This window comes from Eublepharis macularius, chromosome 4, assembly GCF_028583425.1.
Source record: "Eublepharis macularius isolate TG4126 chromosome 4, MPM_Emac_v1.0, whole genome shotgun sequence".
Classification (NCBI taxonomy): domain Eukaryota; kingdom Metazoa; phylum Chordata; class Lepidosauria; order Squamata; family Eublepharidae; genus Eublepharis; species Eublepharis macularius.
In genome coordinates, this window is record NC_072793.1 from 31,844,955 (window position 1) to 31,862,294 (window position 17,340).

General features: G+C 44.6%; 1 protein-coding gene across 1 annotated transcript in view; it reads left to right on the forward strand.

Annotated features, from left to right (window-relative positions):
• The first annotated feature begins 2,593 nt into the window (after positions 1 to 2,593).
• The window catches only part of SLC16A5 (solute carrier family 16 member 5), a 30,470-nt gene continuing 15,723 nt past the window's right edge, over positions 2,594 to 17,340 (forward strand). The window contains exons 1-2 of the mRNA XM_054978802.1: positions 2,594 to 2,658; positions 8,588 to 8,836. Coding sequence (XP_054834777.1) covers positions 8,617 to 8,836 — 220 coding nt within the window. The 5' untranslated portion in view covers positions 2,594 to 2,658; positions 8,588 to 8,616. The remainder of the gene's footprint in view (positions 2,659 to 8,587; positions 8,837 to 17,340) is intronic.

Genomic DNA, 17,340 nt, shown 5'->3' on the forward strand with positions numbered 1-17,340 from the left:
CAGATATTTATCTCTTATTCCTTCCATGCATCTGTTGCATAGATGAGGGTTGAATAGGACATTGTGTTAGAAAACCATACCTGTTAAATTATTTGAGAATCACAGTTCTCTTCGAAAGCTTATGCTACAATAAAGTTGGTTAGTCTTAAAGGTGCTACTGGACTCTTTTTGATTCTGCTACTACAGACTAACACGGCTAACTCCTCTGGATCTGTTAAATTATTGAAGCCTTGAGTTAAATACAGAGGGGGAAAACAAGTAATCTTTTAAATAGGCTACCATTCTACAACTAAATAATAGTTACTCAAACTCTTGAGATGATAAACTGAGTTTTCATCTGAACTGCAAGCTTTTGAGATTGTCAGAAGCAATAAATGGACTTTTTTTGCTCCTCCTATACTAGAAAATAGACTACTATTGGAATAAAAGCTAAAACTTGCCATAAATGGAAATATTTTTGTGTAATATTTCTGTACTGATTAAAAAAAGAATTGGATAGGATTGTATTGTGTTGTTTTACAGATCTAACATGCTGGTATTCTTCACATTACTATATTCTGAGTCTTCAAAACAGACAGCACAAAACTACAAAAAAATGTGTTTCTATCTCACCAGATTTCAGGGATCCTTGCTGTATATAATGAAAAGTTTACCCGTGGATGTAAATCAGGGATGGCTTACTGTCTTATATCTTACCTGCATCAAAGGTTATCTTTTGCCTTATCTGAGGGGAAAAGTGTGTATTTACTGATAGTGACACACCTCTGATAACCAGTAAATGCCTACTGTGCAGATAGTCAAAAATCTACTTGCTATTCCCATAGGTGGTAAATATCTGCTATTAATGTCCCCTCCTTGCCTGCTGAATGAGCTACACTCTCAAGGTCACTTAATGCAGATCAGCTGTACTCTTTAACTATCTTGTCATAAAATCATGGCGATTAAAGAGCAGTAAAACCCTTTCCACACACCTTAACAGGTGAGAGGGCAATTATAATTCATGTGTTTGTATACACAGCATCTGAGGAGAACAGGTATTCTGGATTAACTAACAGAATACAAAGGCATGATCTTGTTAGAAGATAAAAATATATAATAAATTTAATCATTTTTCTAGAGGCTTTCCAGAGTCCATCCATCCTTCCACCTCCTAAGGGTCATTTTACAATATTCTCACATAAAAAAACATTTCTGTGCATTCTGTATGCAGAGTGTTTGTGAGGTTGCAATATACACTGGAAATCTGCCATGACTCCTGACCAGGGCACCCCAGTTCCAGAATACACAGCATGTGATCCTCACATGTGGACTGCAAGTTACTTCCTATCTAGGAATCAGCAACGGAAGGCCGTAGGCCTTTTTTGAACACCAGAGGATCCCCTCAGCGACAAGAAATATATGTAATGGAAGCGTCGATGGTCTATTTTGCCAGAATACACAGGCTGTCCCTCAGAGCCACTATTTGTTGACCAGCCTCTTGCTCTTTTTTACACACGCACACCTGCCAATCCAAACCTGATTCCTCCACAAGGAACATTAGATGTCGAGGAAAAGAATTCTAGGTCAGTTTTTCTTCCAGTTTTTTGGCGGGGTAGGGAGAGCCGGAATTGTTTGTATCAGCATTCCATGATGTGAAGAAAAGTGAAGTTGGTCTGGTTCTCACAGACATGAGAATGAGGTGGTAATGAAAACTGGCTGAGAGCTGAGGTGGTAGAAAGGACTGTACCATTCCAGACTGCTTTTCAGTTCTGCTACAATTATTCCCTGCAGGTGGGAAATTAGCAAAACATGCAAAAAAAAAAAACCTTAAGCTAAAACTATTCTCCCTGGTGTAGTTTTTGTTAATTTTCAGGGAGGGTTTTTGGGGGGGGGTATTCAAAAAGGCTTTTTACTAAGATAGGAGGGCTGTATTGTAGGGAGGGGATCTCAGATGATCCCCTAATGAGTTAGGATGGAACCACAGACCTCACCACTATGTTGCGTTGGATTCCTACTAATGCTACGCCTTTGTGAACTTGTATCTATTTACCATATGGCATCGTTTATGGAAATGTTCCTGATATCTTCTGTATTACTCTCACGCTGCGTAAGGGTAATTCCCCTTGAGTCTCAGTGAGAAAGGTGGACTATAAAGGACATAAACAAACAAAAATAAATATATATGCAGTCTAAAGTTGTGCAGTCCCTTTCACCCTCTCTTATTCCACCGCCTCGCCGTGCAAATACAGCTGTGCCACCTCGGATGAGCAACAGCGATAAAACCGGACCTATAGAAACACCATTATGAATGCACACCGCCTGTCCAGGGCAGTCGCTCCCAAGCCACGCCAGCTCCCTCCCCAGTTCCTCTTCTCGCTTGCGCCTTCGTCGGGGAATTCTCTCTTCCGATGAACTGACCTCTCCGGCCTGGGGGGGTCCTCAGCCGGCCCGGGTCGCCCTCGCGGCGAGCGGCCACTTTGGCTTCCCTCCAATCAAGTCTCCACCTCCTCCTTCGCAGGCAGCCACGACGGCTGCAAAGGACCGACGGAGTGAAGAAACCGGACGGCCCTTCTAGGAAGAGGAGAGCGAGCGAGAAAGGGAAGGTGGCATCGGGGGGGCCTCGGCGGGAGGAAAGGGGACCAGCCGCACGCTTCCTCTGCTTCCAGCCGGTGTGAGCAGGTAAGCAGCCGGCAGTTTGCTAGGAGGTCGGATCTCTCGATCGCCTCGGGTGTGTGTGTGTGTGTGGAAAAAACAACAACTAAAGATCCCACTCGGCACCCTCCCTGTTAGGTGACCCTTCACTATCGTAATGGTGGAAAGGGGTTGATCAACGTGGGTAGGGAGACCTGCCGGTGCTTTCGGGATAAATACCTGGGAAATACCTTTTAAGCATCAAAAGACGCTAGACAGATTTGCAGTTGATCTTGCTCACCTGTGGTCAGGAATTGATCCATTGATCTGAACTGCTAATGTCTGTGCCTGGCCTAAAACCAAACAAGATGAGTAGCCGTGTTAGTCCATCTGTGGCAATGAAAAAGAGCACGAGTCCAGTAACACCTGTAAGACTAACAAAATTGGTGGTAGGGGATGAGCTTTCCTGAATCGTAGTTCACTTCTTCAAGAAGTAAGGTATGAGCTTTCATGAGTCACAGCCCTCTTCTTGAAAACAAATTTTGTTAGTCTTATAGGTGCTACTGGACTCTTGCTCTTTTCCACTAAAACCAAACAGTTCAACCCTAACCCTCTCCAGTTCTTAACCCTTAAACCACTACCACCCACCAAGTAAACAATACTGTCACCCAGTGATCCCCAAACAGCACTTCAGACAAGGCGACTTTATAGGTATAACATATACACAGAGATCTCAGACATCTCATTGGCTGTGTGACACTTTTAAAGGTCTAGTGGGGAAAAACTAGGATCTGGGATTTTTTTCCTCAGGTCAGGATGAGCGGTATAAAACAACTCTGCTGGCTGTAGAAAGTTGTGCTGGGGCAAGGGACTGCTTGAAATCCCTGATGTCCCCATTTGCCCCCCAAGTTCTGAATGACCCCCCCCCCCCCGCATTTGTAGATTGCTCTGTGGGGTGTTGTGTTAAGAACCACTGATTTAGAAAGTCTTCTCTGGGTTATTGGACGTGGTCTCTTAAAGAACCATCTCTTTAAGAGAACCATACCAGGGCTTTTGTTCTGGGAAAAGAGGTGGTGGAACTCAGTGGGTTGCCCTCAGAGAAAATGGTCACATGGCTGCTGGCCCTGCCCCCTGATCTCCAGACAGAGGGGAGTTTAGATTGCTCTCCGCACCACATGGCACAGAGGGCAATCTAAACTCCCCTCTGTCTGGAGATCAGGGGGTGGGGCCACTGGCCATGTGACCATTTTCAAGAGGTGCCAGAACTCCTTTCCACCGCGTTCCTGCTGAAAAAAAGCCCTGCTTGCTACCATGTTCTGACTAACCAAACTTTCTTTTGGAACCCTAAAAACGAATACATTTATTATTGCATAAGCTTTAAACCAGATGCATGAAGCTCCAGTTAGAATTCCTTCTGCTGCCCCTTCAAGTCTAAACTGTGAAATCTCAAATCAAACCACCTCTTCTTTCCTCCCTGCAAAAATCCAGGTTTGTAAATCTGCTCCTGGCCCTGAAACTGATCCCTGGGGTGGCTGTGTCTAAATACTATAGGATCAAACTTTTTTTTTTAAGCCCAAAATATACTAATGTATATTTCTTTATGAGACAGCTGTACTTGACTTGAGAGATGGTGCAGTGCTGTGAGCTAGAAGCGAACTGGTTCAAATAACAGCATCCTGTGAACGGGTTCAAATCTTGTTTCATTTATGAATTCACTAGGCGGCCTAAGACAAGCCTCTTTTCTCTCAGTCTCATACACACACACACACACACACAAACAAACGCAAGCAATATGTGGATCATATGCTGGTCTGTTTAGATTGCTGAGATATTTTACAACACGGCACTTTCAACACTTCAAATGTGCCATGTGAACCCTAGGTAGTAGTATTATATACAGATATAAAGCAGGAAGGCTAAATATGCATATATCTGTTTATATCGCTGAATATTGTGGAGGGGTTGCTGTTTTAGACTGTTGTAGGAAAAAAAAATTTTAATTGCCTTGTCCTCTGTGCCCAGTTCTTTAGCCCTCCAGGACAACCGTTTTGACCACTGTATAAAACAAGATGATGGACTAGATGGACCACTGGTTTTCTACAGCAAGGCTCTTTACTTATGCACCTGTTAATCAAAATTGGGGGACAGGCCTGAGGACATATATTACTCTTCTTGTACTGTATTTGTATCAAATAAGATACAGACTTGTGTATGCCTACATACTGTGTTTTAAAAATTATCCGAAGTGACTGTAAGAATGGAAAATAGTAAAGAGTCCAAAGCACCTTTAAGACTAACCAACTTTATTATAGCATAAACTTTCGAGAACCACAGTTCTCTTTGTCAGATGCATGCACTATTTTGCGACTACAGACTAACATGGCTAACTCCTCTGTAAAACTGGAGAATAAGTAATCTAGTATATGTGGGTGTGCGTAATGCTTTGTCAAAAAGAGTCCAGTAGCACCTTTAAGACTAACCAATTTTATTGTAGCATAAGCTTTCGAGAATCACATTCTCTTCATCAGATGCATGAAGGGCAGAAGGAAACTGGTCAACTATAGAGGAGGAGAGGGGGGAGGGGGGAGGAGAGGGGGGATGTAAACAATTCCTTTGATATGGAGATGCAGACAGCTCCTTTTGGTGTGGGGATCAGTTTGCTTGTGTAAAGGTTCAAAGGAGTTTGCTGTGTTAGTCTGTAGTAGCAAAATCAAAAAGAGTTCAGCAGCAGCAGCTAGACTATCCAATTCCACTGCAGCACAAGCCTTCGATAACCACAGTCCTCCCCGCCAGATGCATCTGACAAAGAGAACTGTGGTCCTCGAAAGCCCATGCCAGGTGCCACTGGACTGCCCCTGACCCCGCCTCTGTAAAGGAAATCAATTACCTGTGATGAGATAACCATTCATAGTCCCTATTCAGTCCCAGCTTGACAGAGTCAAATTTGCATATGAATTCCAATTCAGCAGCTTCCCGTTGGATTTTGTTTTTGAAAGGTTTCTGTTGAACTACAGCGACCTTTAAGTCTTTGATGGAATGTCCTGGTAGATTGAAGTGTTCTCCCACTGGTTTCTGGACATTGCCATTTCTAATGTCAGATTTGTGTCCATTTATTCTTTTGCGTAGAGGTTGGCTGGTTTGTCCAATGTACAGAGCAGAAGGACATTGTTGGCACATGAGGGCATATATCAGATTGGAGGATGAGCAGCTGTAAGAGCCAGAGACAGTGTAGTTGATGCCATTGGGTCCTGTAATTGTATTCCCTGGGTAGATATAGGGGCAGAGCTGGCATCTGGGTCTGTTGCAGGGCCTGGTACCTGTGCTGGTGACTCTGCTAGCTGATTCATGATTGTAAGTGAGAAGTTGTTTAAGGTTGGGGGGCTGTGTTTCTTCATTCCTACCAATGGACAGGTGTGTCCAGGCCTCTAATGTTGGTGGTAGGGGTGCAACTTGCTTTGCATAAATGTCTCCTTAAGTACAGCAGGGAGGTGTGTACTCGAGCCATTTCCCAGCAGAAAAAAGTGGGAGAGAAAGCAATTTGTCGTACTGGCTCAAAAGAGCCTTTGTACTCCATTAATTTTATTATTTATTTTTACTATTCGATTTGTATGTACTTACTTGATTTATACCCTGCCTTTCTCACCAATGAGGGCCCAAAGCAGCTTACATTCCACCACCCCACCACCCCGGCTTTCATCTCATCAACAATCGGATGAGATGGTTAGGCTGAGTGTGTGTGGTTGACTCAATGTCATCCGGCAGGTTTCCGTGGCAGAGTGGGAGATGTGAACCTGGGTCTCCCAGATCCTAATCCAACACTAACCACTATACCACTCTGGCTTACTGCTTTCTAGCCCTGCATTGGGAGCTGGTGGTAGAATGTACATAGAACACGTGGGGTCCTTATCTGTACTCAGCAGCAGTTGTATCACAATACATCATGGGAAAAAATGGTAATTTCAGGCAGCAACGTTCGTAGAAGGTGCCATTTTGGTATACCGTTAAAAAATGAGCTTCAGTCCAGACTGGTAGATGAGTTGCTTGTCCTTTCGACTTTCCAGTTCTGAAGTGTAAATGCCTATGGTCAACTCTGTCTCGATTAATGTTGTAAATCTTCTCTGCTTAATTACCACTTCTGAATGGGTTGGGGAAGGGGGAGATAGTTGCTTGCCTCCCTCATCAGTACCAGAGCCATCAAAATGGCCAGCTGTGTGCTAGCCCATTAAAGCAGTTAGCCCACTGAAACGCGGTGGCTGTAACAACATCGGGCATCTTTGGACCATCTTGGCCCTGTTCTTTGTTCTGTTGCATCTGCTGCTCCAGGGTAGTTGTGGGCATATAGAAATGGGAACACTGTACAGAGGACATTTTACCATTGGAGCAAATACCTGTATGGCGTATATGTTGCTCTCCAGTCTCCAGTCCAGCATAATTTAGTACAGAATTCCAGAGGAGCAGCCAGGGTCCTCCTTCCCACTGCTGAATGCCTTGATAGATGCTTGGGTTGTTCTTTCTGTGGTGTATTTTTATTTTTTATTTTTTTATTTATTGGATTTTTATCCCTCCCTCCCCGCAAGCAGGCTCAGGGCGGGTCACAATCATAAATAAGATACAATAAGTAAAACCAATAAAATAACATCTCATGGATATCCACATTCCAAATGGGACACCCTTCCCCCTTTCCCTGCCCACCATACACAAGGGAAGAAAAGGGTGGAGGTGTGGGTTGGTGAACCTCTAACTCCTCATGCATGGGGAGGCAGATGGACCGTATGCTCCCCCCACTGACAGGAGACCGGCAGGGAGGCTAATTAGATGGATCCAGTGCTGGCCTCAACCATATGCCTGGCAGAACATCTCTGTCTTACAGGCCTGCTGAAAAGATACAAGATCTTGGCGGGCCCGAGTGTCTTTCGACAGAGAGTTCCACCAGGTTGGGGCCAGGCCAGAAAATGCCCTGGCCCTGGTCGAGGCCAGCTGAGCCTCCCTGGGGCCAGGGACCACCAGTAGGTGTTTACTTGCAGATCTAAGAGCTCTCCGAGGTACATATGGGGAGAGGTGGTCCCTCAGGTATGCTGGTCCCAGTCCGTTTAGGGCTTTATAGGTCAGAACCAGAACCTTGAACCTGATCTGGAATTCCACGGGGAGCCAGTGCAGCTGCTGCAGAGTTGGAGTCACATGTGCCCTGAATGAAATTCCTGTCAGGACACGAGCAGCTCTCGTGTAGTTCTGGGACCCAGTTTATTTTCATACACTGTTTTCACACATGAGGTTTCTTATGCTTTTTATATGTGCACTTGTGAGTGCTATTCATATGGGATATGATATGATATGATATCATATGATATGATATGATATGATATGTACCTCCTAATCAGTATAATACTACCTTTGAGTTGGAGACGGGGAATATTTTTAATGCAAATGTCACAAGTGAAAAATGACCTTCAGTTGACTGATGGGAAGCCTTTCAGCTTGTTGAAGTGTTACGGCCCCTATATAGCACCTTAAATTATATGCTGGAACAAGTAGGGTAAATGGGGCAGAGTGCATACAACTCTGTATACTCAGCAAAACTATATTTATACTTTCCTCTGTCCTCAGCCTTTGCATGCATTGCCTTCTCTAGGCACGAGAGTTTTATAACATCAGATAGAGGTGACCAAAAAAAAAATAGTTGCATAAAATGAAAACAGGTGAAAGGGAAAACTAGTAAAGAAATAGTAGTGAGTAATGCTGGCTCACACCTCACTAGAGGCGTGTCTGGTATTATATCAAGAGACATTCATACGCTTGCAAAAGAAGTGGAAGGCAGGTCTCTCCCAGGCCAGCTGGTGAGATCAGGAACCTGAATAAAAGACGGAAAAGTGCTTTAGAGAAGCACAGAGAGTTCCGCCTTGCAGCATTGGGTATTTTGCAGCTGTTTCTTTTCACTGAAGCAACCGCTACTCACTTGTATTTGTTGCCCTTGAACTAGGTTTGCTGAGGAAGACGTTCCACGGGACAATGCCCCAAGAAGGAGGAGCAGAACTTGGGATCTCCAGAGACCAGGATAAAGGATGGGCCTGGGTGGTATTAGTTGCCACAGTGCTGGTTCAAGGCTTAACTCTGGGCTTTCCTTCCTGCATTGGGGTTTTCTTCAAAGATCTACAACATGATTTCCAAGCTAGCAACAGTGAGACGTCATGGTTCCCCTCCATCATGACTGCTGTGTTACATGCGGGTGGTGAGTATTTATTGACTTTATTTTGTACCCAAGTCCTAGTAAATCTGCAAAAAAGCTAAAACAACAACCATATACAAGATTTCAGAGTTATCTTCCCTACCACGAAAGGGACCAATATGCACATGTAGGCAAAAGTGAGTGGGTGGCCATTAGCAAACTTTTTAAATTAAAATTCTGCTGCAGAGGGCAAACAATGGCACAGATGCCTTCTCCTGGAAACCAGAAGAACTGGTTACTCCTAAGCTCAATTCTTTGATGAAGGTTACCTCTTTGACCACAATGAGGTGAGTGTGAATTTGCTGTAGATTCACCACTCACAAGACCCTGTTTGTCTGTATGCAACAGTATTAATGATCATGGAGGTAAGATGGGTCTGGAGAAGGCGAGTCTACATCATCTTACGTATCTCACAGGGTAGCAAATAATTATTTTATGATGGGCACCCCATAATACCAATTAAAGAGTTCTTCTAAGCATATGGAAGTACACTATGCAAAAGACCTGAGGAGTGACAGGAATCACTGGCTGGACAAAGCTAGTAAATTGTTGGACGAAGCATAAAAAACAATGACAGGGAAAATCTCACGCTGCATAAATATTTCTGTTATCTGTTGAGCTGACAGCATTTGGACTACACGCCAATTATTTCAAATAAGTGCATCAAAGTAGCACATAATGAAACACAACTGATTTTTGGCTACGTTGCTCTTAAGGATATTAGAGCACTACCAGAATGTGTGGCAACCCAACTGAGTACCTCCCAGTGGCTCTTAATGTGCTCCATAGGTGCATCTGTCTAATCCCCTTCTCTCATACGATTCCTTATATCCTGAAACTGAGCTCAGGTGGCGGCCTTAAAGCCCCAAGCTAAGGAAAATCCTGTAGCAGAGCACAGTCTTTTTCTACATCAATATAGATCCAGAAAGGGTCAGGAGTGTGGAAACCCTGCCCCCCAGTATTCCCAACTGCAGCCCTCTTTCCCGTATCCCAGCCAGAGTACTATAGTGGTTATAGTGTTGGATTAAGACTTGGTTTTGAATCCCCACACTGCTATGGAAGCTTGCTAGGAGACCTTGGGCTGGTTATTTGTAGTCAAAACAATCTCAGATACCAGGGCTGGGAAGACCACTACATGACTGCTGATTTAGGTAATACTAGGTTAGATTGACCGGCAGAGGTTCAGATCAGCCAATAGTTTTCCAGACTGCTGTGCTGTACCCAGGGGTTTATCATCTGAATTAGACACACACGTACAAACCATGCCGCTGATCATACAGCTGTTGAGAAGTAGGGTGCATGCCAAGAGGGAGGGTGGGCAGGTGCACAGTTTTTCTTCATCACACATATGGGAACAAATGGCAAAAGCATTGTCCAGTGTAACCCATATAAGGCGTATATGTACATATCCCAACCCACCAGGTGCTTCATAAAGCACATTGTTGTGGTCCCAGGAGGGTCCCAAAAGAGAAGAGGGGGTTATACAACATGGCTAGCTTGCAATGTACAGCCTAGAGATTCTCTCTGATCAATTTGGCCTGTGTGAAAAGGTCTTCTGTTTAGCCAGGTATCTTATTATTGAAATACTTAGATGCCTTCCCCAGATTGATGACATTTACGAGGTTCGTGTACTATATTGTCTCACACTCATTTATTAACATAATACACTCATGCACCTCTCTTAAAGGAGTCTGGCTGTATCCTGGCAACTAGAAGTCTTGTACAGCTGAGGATTCCCTCAGGGCAGGTGCTAGGTGTGCCTGGCCATTCTCCATTTCATATCTCACGCTTTGTAAGGTCATGTGTAGTATACCTGTGTCTTTGGCAAGGAACAAAGTAAATCAAAGCTTTTCTAAGTGGAAGGATCTTGGTCGAACACTTTAACCACTATACTATGCTGGCTAGGATAAGGGAAAGACAGCTGCTGTAGAACAGTGGTTAAACAGTTGGGCTACGTATAAACACTCTGCTGGTTTGAATCCCACTACTGCCATGAGCTCAGCAGGTGGCCTTGGATAAGCCACTCTTCTCATCCCCAGCTCCCCTGCTGTATTGCGGGGATAATGATAACACTGACTTTGTTCACTGCTCTGAGTGGGCACTAATCTGTCTAGAAGAACAGTATATAAGTGCTGTTGTTTTTGCTTTTATTACAAGCAGTCAGTCAAATGATATCCTAGAGAAATGGCAGCTTAACATACATTTCTCGTGGTCTTAGATGTACCTTATCTAGAAAAAGCCTGGAAGGATTTGCCCTTCTAGACCATATAGCCATAGTGGATCCGAGCTGCTTGTGTTGATGATCTTTGGTAACTGCACTGAAGGTAAAGTCAGCCTGTTCTTTATATGTTCTCTCACAGGCTGTATGACTAGAAGGGTTATATAAACTAATGATAAGAAGGAAAGGAGATTTAAGCCAAGTCACAATGATTAATCATATAATAGGATAATGTGGAGCTGAGCAGTGAAAAAAACAAGAGTTTGGCTTTCTCCAGTAATGGCCATGTTAGAACTACAGTATTTTTTTTTCTTGAAAGGCTTGTGGCATTCGCATCTGCCTCATATATAGTTGTTAAAAGCATAGGAGCGCTGCTAGAAAAAAATGGCAACACACCCCTTCAATCAGTTTTCAGAGAAAAATGGGTACCTAGAAGCTGTTTCATATGAAACGGAAGGCCACACTCCTTTTTTGTTACTTTATTATGCTTGGATTAATTCCAGAAGGTCAACTATGTTAGTCTGTTACAGCAGAAATCAACAGGAATCTTAATAGCACCATAAAGATGAACTAAATTTTATTCCAACATAAACTTCCATAGAGGCTCACAGTCCATTTCCAAGTAGGTGAACTGTGGTCCATGAAAGCTTATGCTGGAATAAAATGTAGGGCTTTTCCACACAGCACACTTTAAGCTGGTGCTTCTAAGTACTGGGCTCCTGGCATTCTGCACTGCCCGACCTTGAGGCGATTTGGTGTCTGCTTTCTTATTCCAGGCAAGCTGAGATGTGTCTGTTTGAAGCCACCGTTTGAGGGAGCTAGAGTGGAAGTCACTTAGGTTTTTAAAAATTTCAGCTCATGCTTTATAACGTTGCAAAGTTGGAGCCCTTCCCCACCCCCATCTCCCTATCCCTGTATTTGCTGATTGGGCAGTCCCACTAATTTTTTTTTTAAATTTCTGGAGAGGCAATTGGCGGCACAGTTCTGGGGGAAAACCTCCAAAGTACTTTTCGTGCTTGTTCCACTAGCTTCTAGCAGATTGCTCTGATGTGGTTTGAATTGTCTGCTTGAGGCAAAACGGCGCCTCTCTGTCAGAGCAAATGTTCAAATGCTGCTGCCCCCAAAATGGCGTTCTCACTGGCTCCTCACATCACAGGACCATGTTCTGGGATGGGGAAGGCGGATTCTTGAGATGAGTACATCACTCCCATTTCCAAATCACCGTGAACATGAGCCTCAGTTGTAAATAAAGTAAATCCAAGAAGTGATTAGTGAGGAATGTGGATTGCCATCAGGGAATGGGACAGACATTATGCTTAAAGGGGTAAAATGCACGAATGTTTCACAGCATTTGCGACTCTTCCTTAATTAAAAAAAAGGGAGGTGGATGCTCATTTGCTCAGGGCTTATTCCAGGCTTCTCCTAATGCCAAAGAGGGAAAAAAATAAAGATATGTATGGAGATCTGGGGAGGGAGGAAGCGGTTTCCACAGCTATTTGAGAAACGATGCCGTAGCCTTATGATCCCTCCCTCTTAAAAAATAAAATAAAAATATATTATAACTATAAATAAAAATAAAAAATAATGATCCCTCCCTCTTAAAAAATAAAATAAAATAAAAATATATTATAAATATAAATAAAAATAAAAATAAAATAAAAAAACAAAGAGCAATTGTGTAAAGAGCTGGAGAAGGAGGGAGCGGTTCCCACAGCCATTTGAGAGACAAGGACGCAGCCTTACAATCTTTCCCTCTCTTAAAAAATAAAGAGCAAGCGGTTTCCACAACCTTTCGAGAAATGTAGCCGCAGCGTTCCAGCCCTTTTTTTAAATTAAAAAAATGGCGGAAAAGGAGTTCAGAGAGCTGAGGAGGGGTGGGAGTGGTTACTGGCAGGCAGCCAACCAATCAGTGCCTAAGGAAAGGAAAAAGCGAGGGGGGGGGAGATGCCGTTTTAGACTAAGAATTCTGCACGCACATAAGACACACCAGCAGCGACTCAGCAGTGGCTTCAAAAGAAAGTTGCGTATGTCCTAGCGATGCTAGTCCCCCGCCAGGGTTGGGGGATCCCCCTCTCCCACCCTCCAACCCCGCCCTCGCTTACCTGGCTGGCAAGGGGGAATGTGCCTCCGGGGCGCACTTCCGCGCACCACAGTGACCCAGTTAAGGCTGAATTGGGCCTGATTTGGTTGTGTTGCACGGGAGCACTACTGTGTTCTACAGTGGCCCAATCTGAGCCAAATCAGGCCCGATTCAGTCCCCTGGGGAGTGCAGGTGCACTCCCAAGGCAGCCTGTGACCTGCGCAATGATGTCACTTTGCGCAAGCTAGGAAGAGGAAAAAGAACAAGGAAGAAGCGAGGCCCCACATCTGTCGCCGAGAGACTAGAGGGACCTGGCAACCCTAGGATGTCCACAGGGGAAAAACACCAGGAAAAGAGAGAAAATTTGATTCTGCGACCGATGACTCCCTTGCACATGTGGAACTCTGGAGATCATGAGAAGCAGAATGGAATCTGAACCACTGCAATTTGACCATGTGGAAAAGCCCGTAGTCTTTAAAGTGCACCAAGACTTGTTTCTGTTTGAATTTACACTGAACATTTCTTTAGTTAAGCGCTTTCTGATTACTCTGTCTTTTATCTTTAGACCAAGGCCAGGAGCAATGATTTATTACTTGCTCTTTGCAAATGGGCAAGTGTATCTTGAATATACTTTTAGGCCACCCAGTGAGTTCATAACTCAGCAGAAACTTCCAAGCAGGTCTCCCATCTCTAAGCCAAGCCCAGTGCTATCTATCTGGGGATGAAGGGCTGTGCTATCCTTTTTTCACTAGTTTTTTTTCCCTCCTGTACCCATAACAGCTACATGATAAACAGTAAGAGAAGATTTAGCAAAACACCCAGAAGAAATGAAGGGAAAGACTTCAGCTACTGAATTTTGTCATGTACTGAGTTGTTAAAAGCACAGGAGACGCATACTAGAAAAATATCTTTGCAATTCTAATTTGAATATCAGTGTAGGTAAGCTGACCTATCCAGGCAAGTCCAATCTCATCAGATCTCAGAAACTAAGCAGGGTTGGCCTTGGTTAGTAATTGGATGGGAGATCTCCTCTAGAGACCAGAGTTGCAGAGGCAGGCAATGGCAAACCTCCTCTGTTAATCTCTTGCCATGAAAACCACACCAGGGGTTGCCATAAGTCACCTATGACTTGATGACATTCTCCACCACCAAGTTGGAGTTAATTGTTACCTTCTGCCCACTAACATTTGGTTATGCTTTGTCTTGGCACTTTAAAAGGGCTTCAAGCTTCCTCTAAGTAAAGGGAAAATAATAATAATTTAAAACCCCCATCTCCATAACATCCACTTCTTGTATTTACTGACCTTTATTAATCATTTCTGTGGGTGTTTCTCTCCTGTGTTCACTGTATAAACAATGTGAAACTAGGGGAAAGGGGCCAGGCGTCACCTTGTGCTGATCTTTCCTTTCACATGTATCAGTGCTGCAGAAACATGAGGAAATTCACTGAGTCATGGTCATTCCAAGGCCATCTAGACTGCAGGCTCCACAACTCAGCTGACAATCTAGTGAGCCAAGGAGAAACTGTACTTTTGTAGAAAGTAGTTGTACCTGGCTAAATTCAGTGGAAACAGAAGGCATGGAGAAAAATCTAAAAGAGGAGAATATGCAATTCTCCTGAGGTGGAATGAAAGCTCTGGTTTAAATGTGATACTCCTGAATAGAGATGGGCACGGACCGGCATTTGCCTACGGACCGCCGGTTCGGGGTTCGTGGGCTTCCATGGACCACGGTCCACGAACTTTTAACGGACCAGGCCCGGTTCGAGAACCGGTTTGAGAACCGGTTCGAGTCAGAAAAGGCCTTGGTTTTCCCACAGATTTTCACTTCAGTCGACTTTCCCCACCAAAGGTTCTCATGTAACGCTCCTCGATTATCACTTTTCCAAAGAGACAAACAAGAACTTCCCCTCCCCTATTCTGACTGACCCTTACCCACCCTTGGGGGAAGGAGAGAGACTTGTGCTCCTGTCCAGGAGAGGTGGCTGCCCACAAAACCCACCTACATGGGGCTGCATCAACAAGAGATGCCCTCCCCAGGGGCGGGAAGACCAACTCTCCATGATGGGAAATGAATGGATGTACTTGAGTGAAAGCCAACTCCGCAACAGGATCATGTAGCAATTCAAAGGCCCCTTGCTGGAATGGAAGGCACGGGAGGGATGGAAAGAATGTCTTCCACACATTGAGAGAAGGAAACTTATGCTACCCTGTTCAGAGGGAGCCTCTTTGGGCAGTGGACAACGAGTCCCACCTTAGTGACGTGGTGTGTCAGCTTGCTTGCTATCAAGCAAGCTGACCTGGGCCACTGTCCTACTTCTCACTGGGCTTTGGGGATTGACCCTCAGAGGGGCGCTTGCGCTCGCAAGAGCAGGATGGTCGCCGACGAAACCCACTTCACCGAACGTGATGCAGTCCATCAAGGAATCTCATCATGTGCCTTAGACTGTTTTGTCAGCATACAAATCATATCAAGAAAAAGAGGAGGTACTTAGAAGGTGCCAGGGACAGGGCTTGTCGTCGGGAGGAGGATAATATATGTTTGTAAAGCTCAGTCATCATGTGCCTTACACTGTTTCATCAATATACAAATACAAATCCACTATTTAGGGAGTGAAAAAGGCTTAGAAAGAAGTGAAGCAGACAGAGCCCCCCAAAACGTACTGCCAGTGGTTCTAGGGTGGGTGTTTCACAGAGGCCAGTAGCAGTCTTCCCCCTGCACCTCAAAAGCCAGGCTGGAAATACCCCCCCCCCAAGTCACCCACTATTTAGGGAGTGAAAAAGGCTTAGAAAGAACTGAAGCAGACAGAGCCCCCCAAAACCTGCTGTCGGTCATCAGAGAGTGGGTGTTTCACAGAGCCTAATAGCACTCTCCCTCCACTTGCATCTCATCAGCAGCCAAGAAAGAACGTGGGGGAAAGAAGGCAAGAACTCAGGCAGACAGCGCCCAAAGCTGCCTTGCACCCACTGTGAGTCTGTGAGTGGGTGGCGTCAGAGCACAATAGAACCCACCGGCAACCCAGAAAAAAGGAAGAGATTTGGGGGGGAGGGGGGATTAAGCCCGAGAAGAACCCAAGGACTCGAAAAACGCAGAAAGAAAACAAAGTAACCTGATAGTGCGGTAAAAGGATTTTTTTAAAAGTGCTCTCAAGAAAACTAGAATAGAAAGGAGGAGAAAAAAATTAAACTGGAATGGAGAGAAGAGTAAGCTCTCTTGCAACTGAAGCCCCAAAGCCCCAAGGCACAAGCCGCGCTCTCACACACACACACACACAAAAAAACCCTTCCGCACAGCAAGCAGTTGCTAAGCTAACTCGCGTCCCCGCACCAGCAAAATGGAGCGGAGCTTTGGCGCTTTGTCTTTTATGCAGAAAGGCTGGTGATCTCTGTTTGGCTGACAGAGCTGCCAATCAAGGTTTCCTGGGCTAAGATTGGTGTGTTCCAAACGGGGAAGGTGGCTCCACACCGCTGCCGAGGAAATTGTTTGAGCAGGAATCCTGGCATGACGGGCCTACGGACACACGGACAGAAAGCCCCAATGTTCAGCGGTTTCATGAGAAAAACACGTGCCCACGGCCTGCGTGTTCGCGAAGGACGAACTGGGTAAGTTCGTGACGAAATTAGGTCCGTTATGCGGACCGTGCCCATCTCTACTCCTGAAGGAAAGGCTGCTAGTTGCTTTATCTGGGTAGCTAGCAGCCCAATTTAAATGAGATGTGAGAGGGCAAAGTCCCACAGGAGAGTTCTTTTGTTTTACCTGTAATTTATTGTGTTTTTACTCTTCAAGAGTGAAAGGAAGGATACGTTAGACATCGTACCCTGCCTTCTCATATGAAGTTTCTGTTCTTAACAACTAAATATTTTACGAAAAGTAATATTAAAAGTTTCCTTACAAGGAGTCAGAATAATGGTCTGTCTATTCCAATCTTCTAATTGACTATCATCAAGTCTCACATCTCTCTTGGGTCTTGAAGTAGCATAGAGTCTGGGAAGTCTCTCTTGGGTCTTAATATTAATAATAATCTTAACAACATTCGATTTATATACCACCCTTCAGGACAACTTAATGCCCACTCAGAGCGGTTTACAAAGTGTGCCATTATTATCCCCACAACAAAACACCCTGTGAGGTGGGTGGGGCTGAGAGAGCTCCAAAAAACTGACTAGCCCAAGGTCACCCAGCTGGCTTCAAGTGGAGGAGTGGGGAATC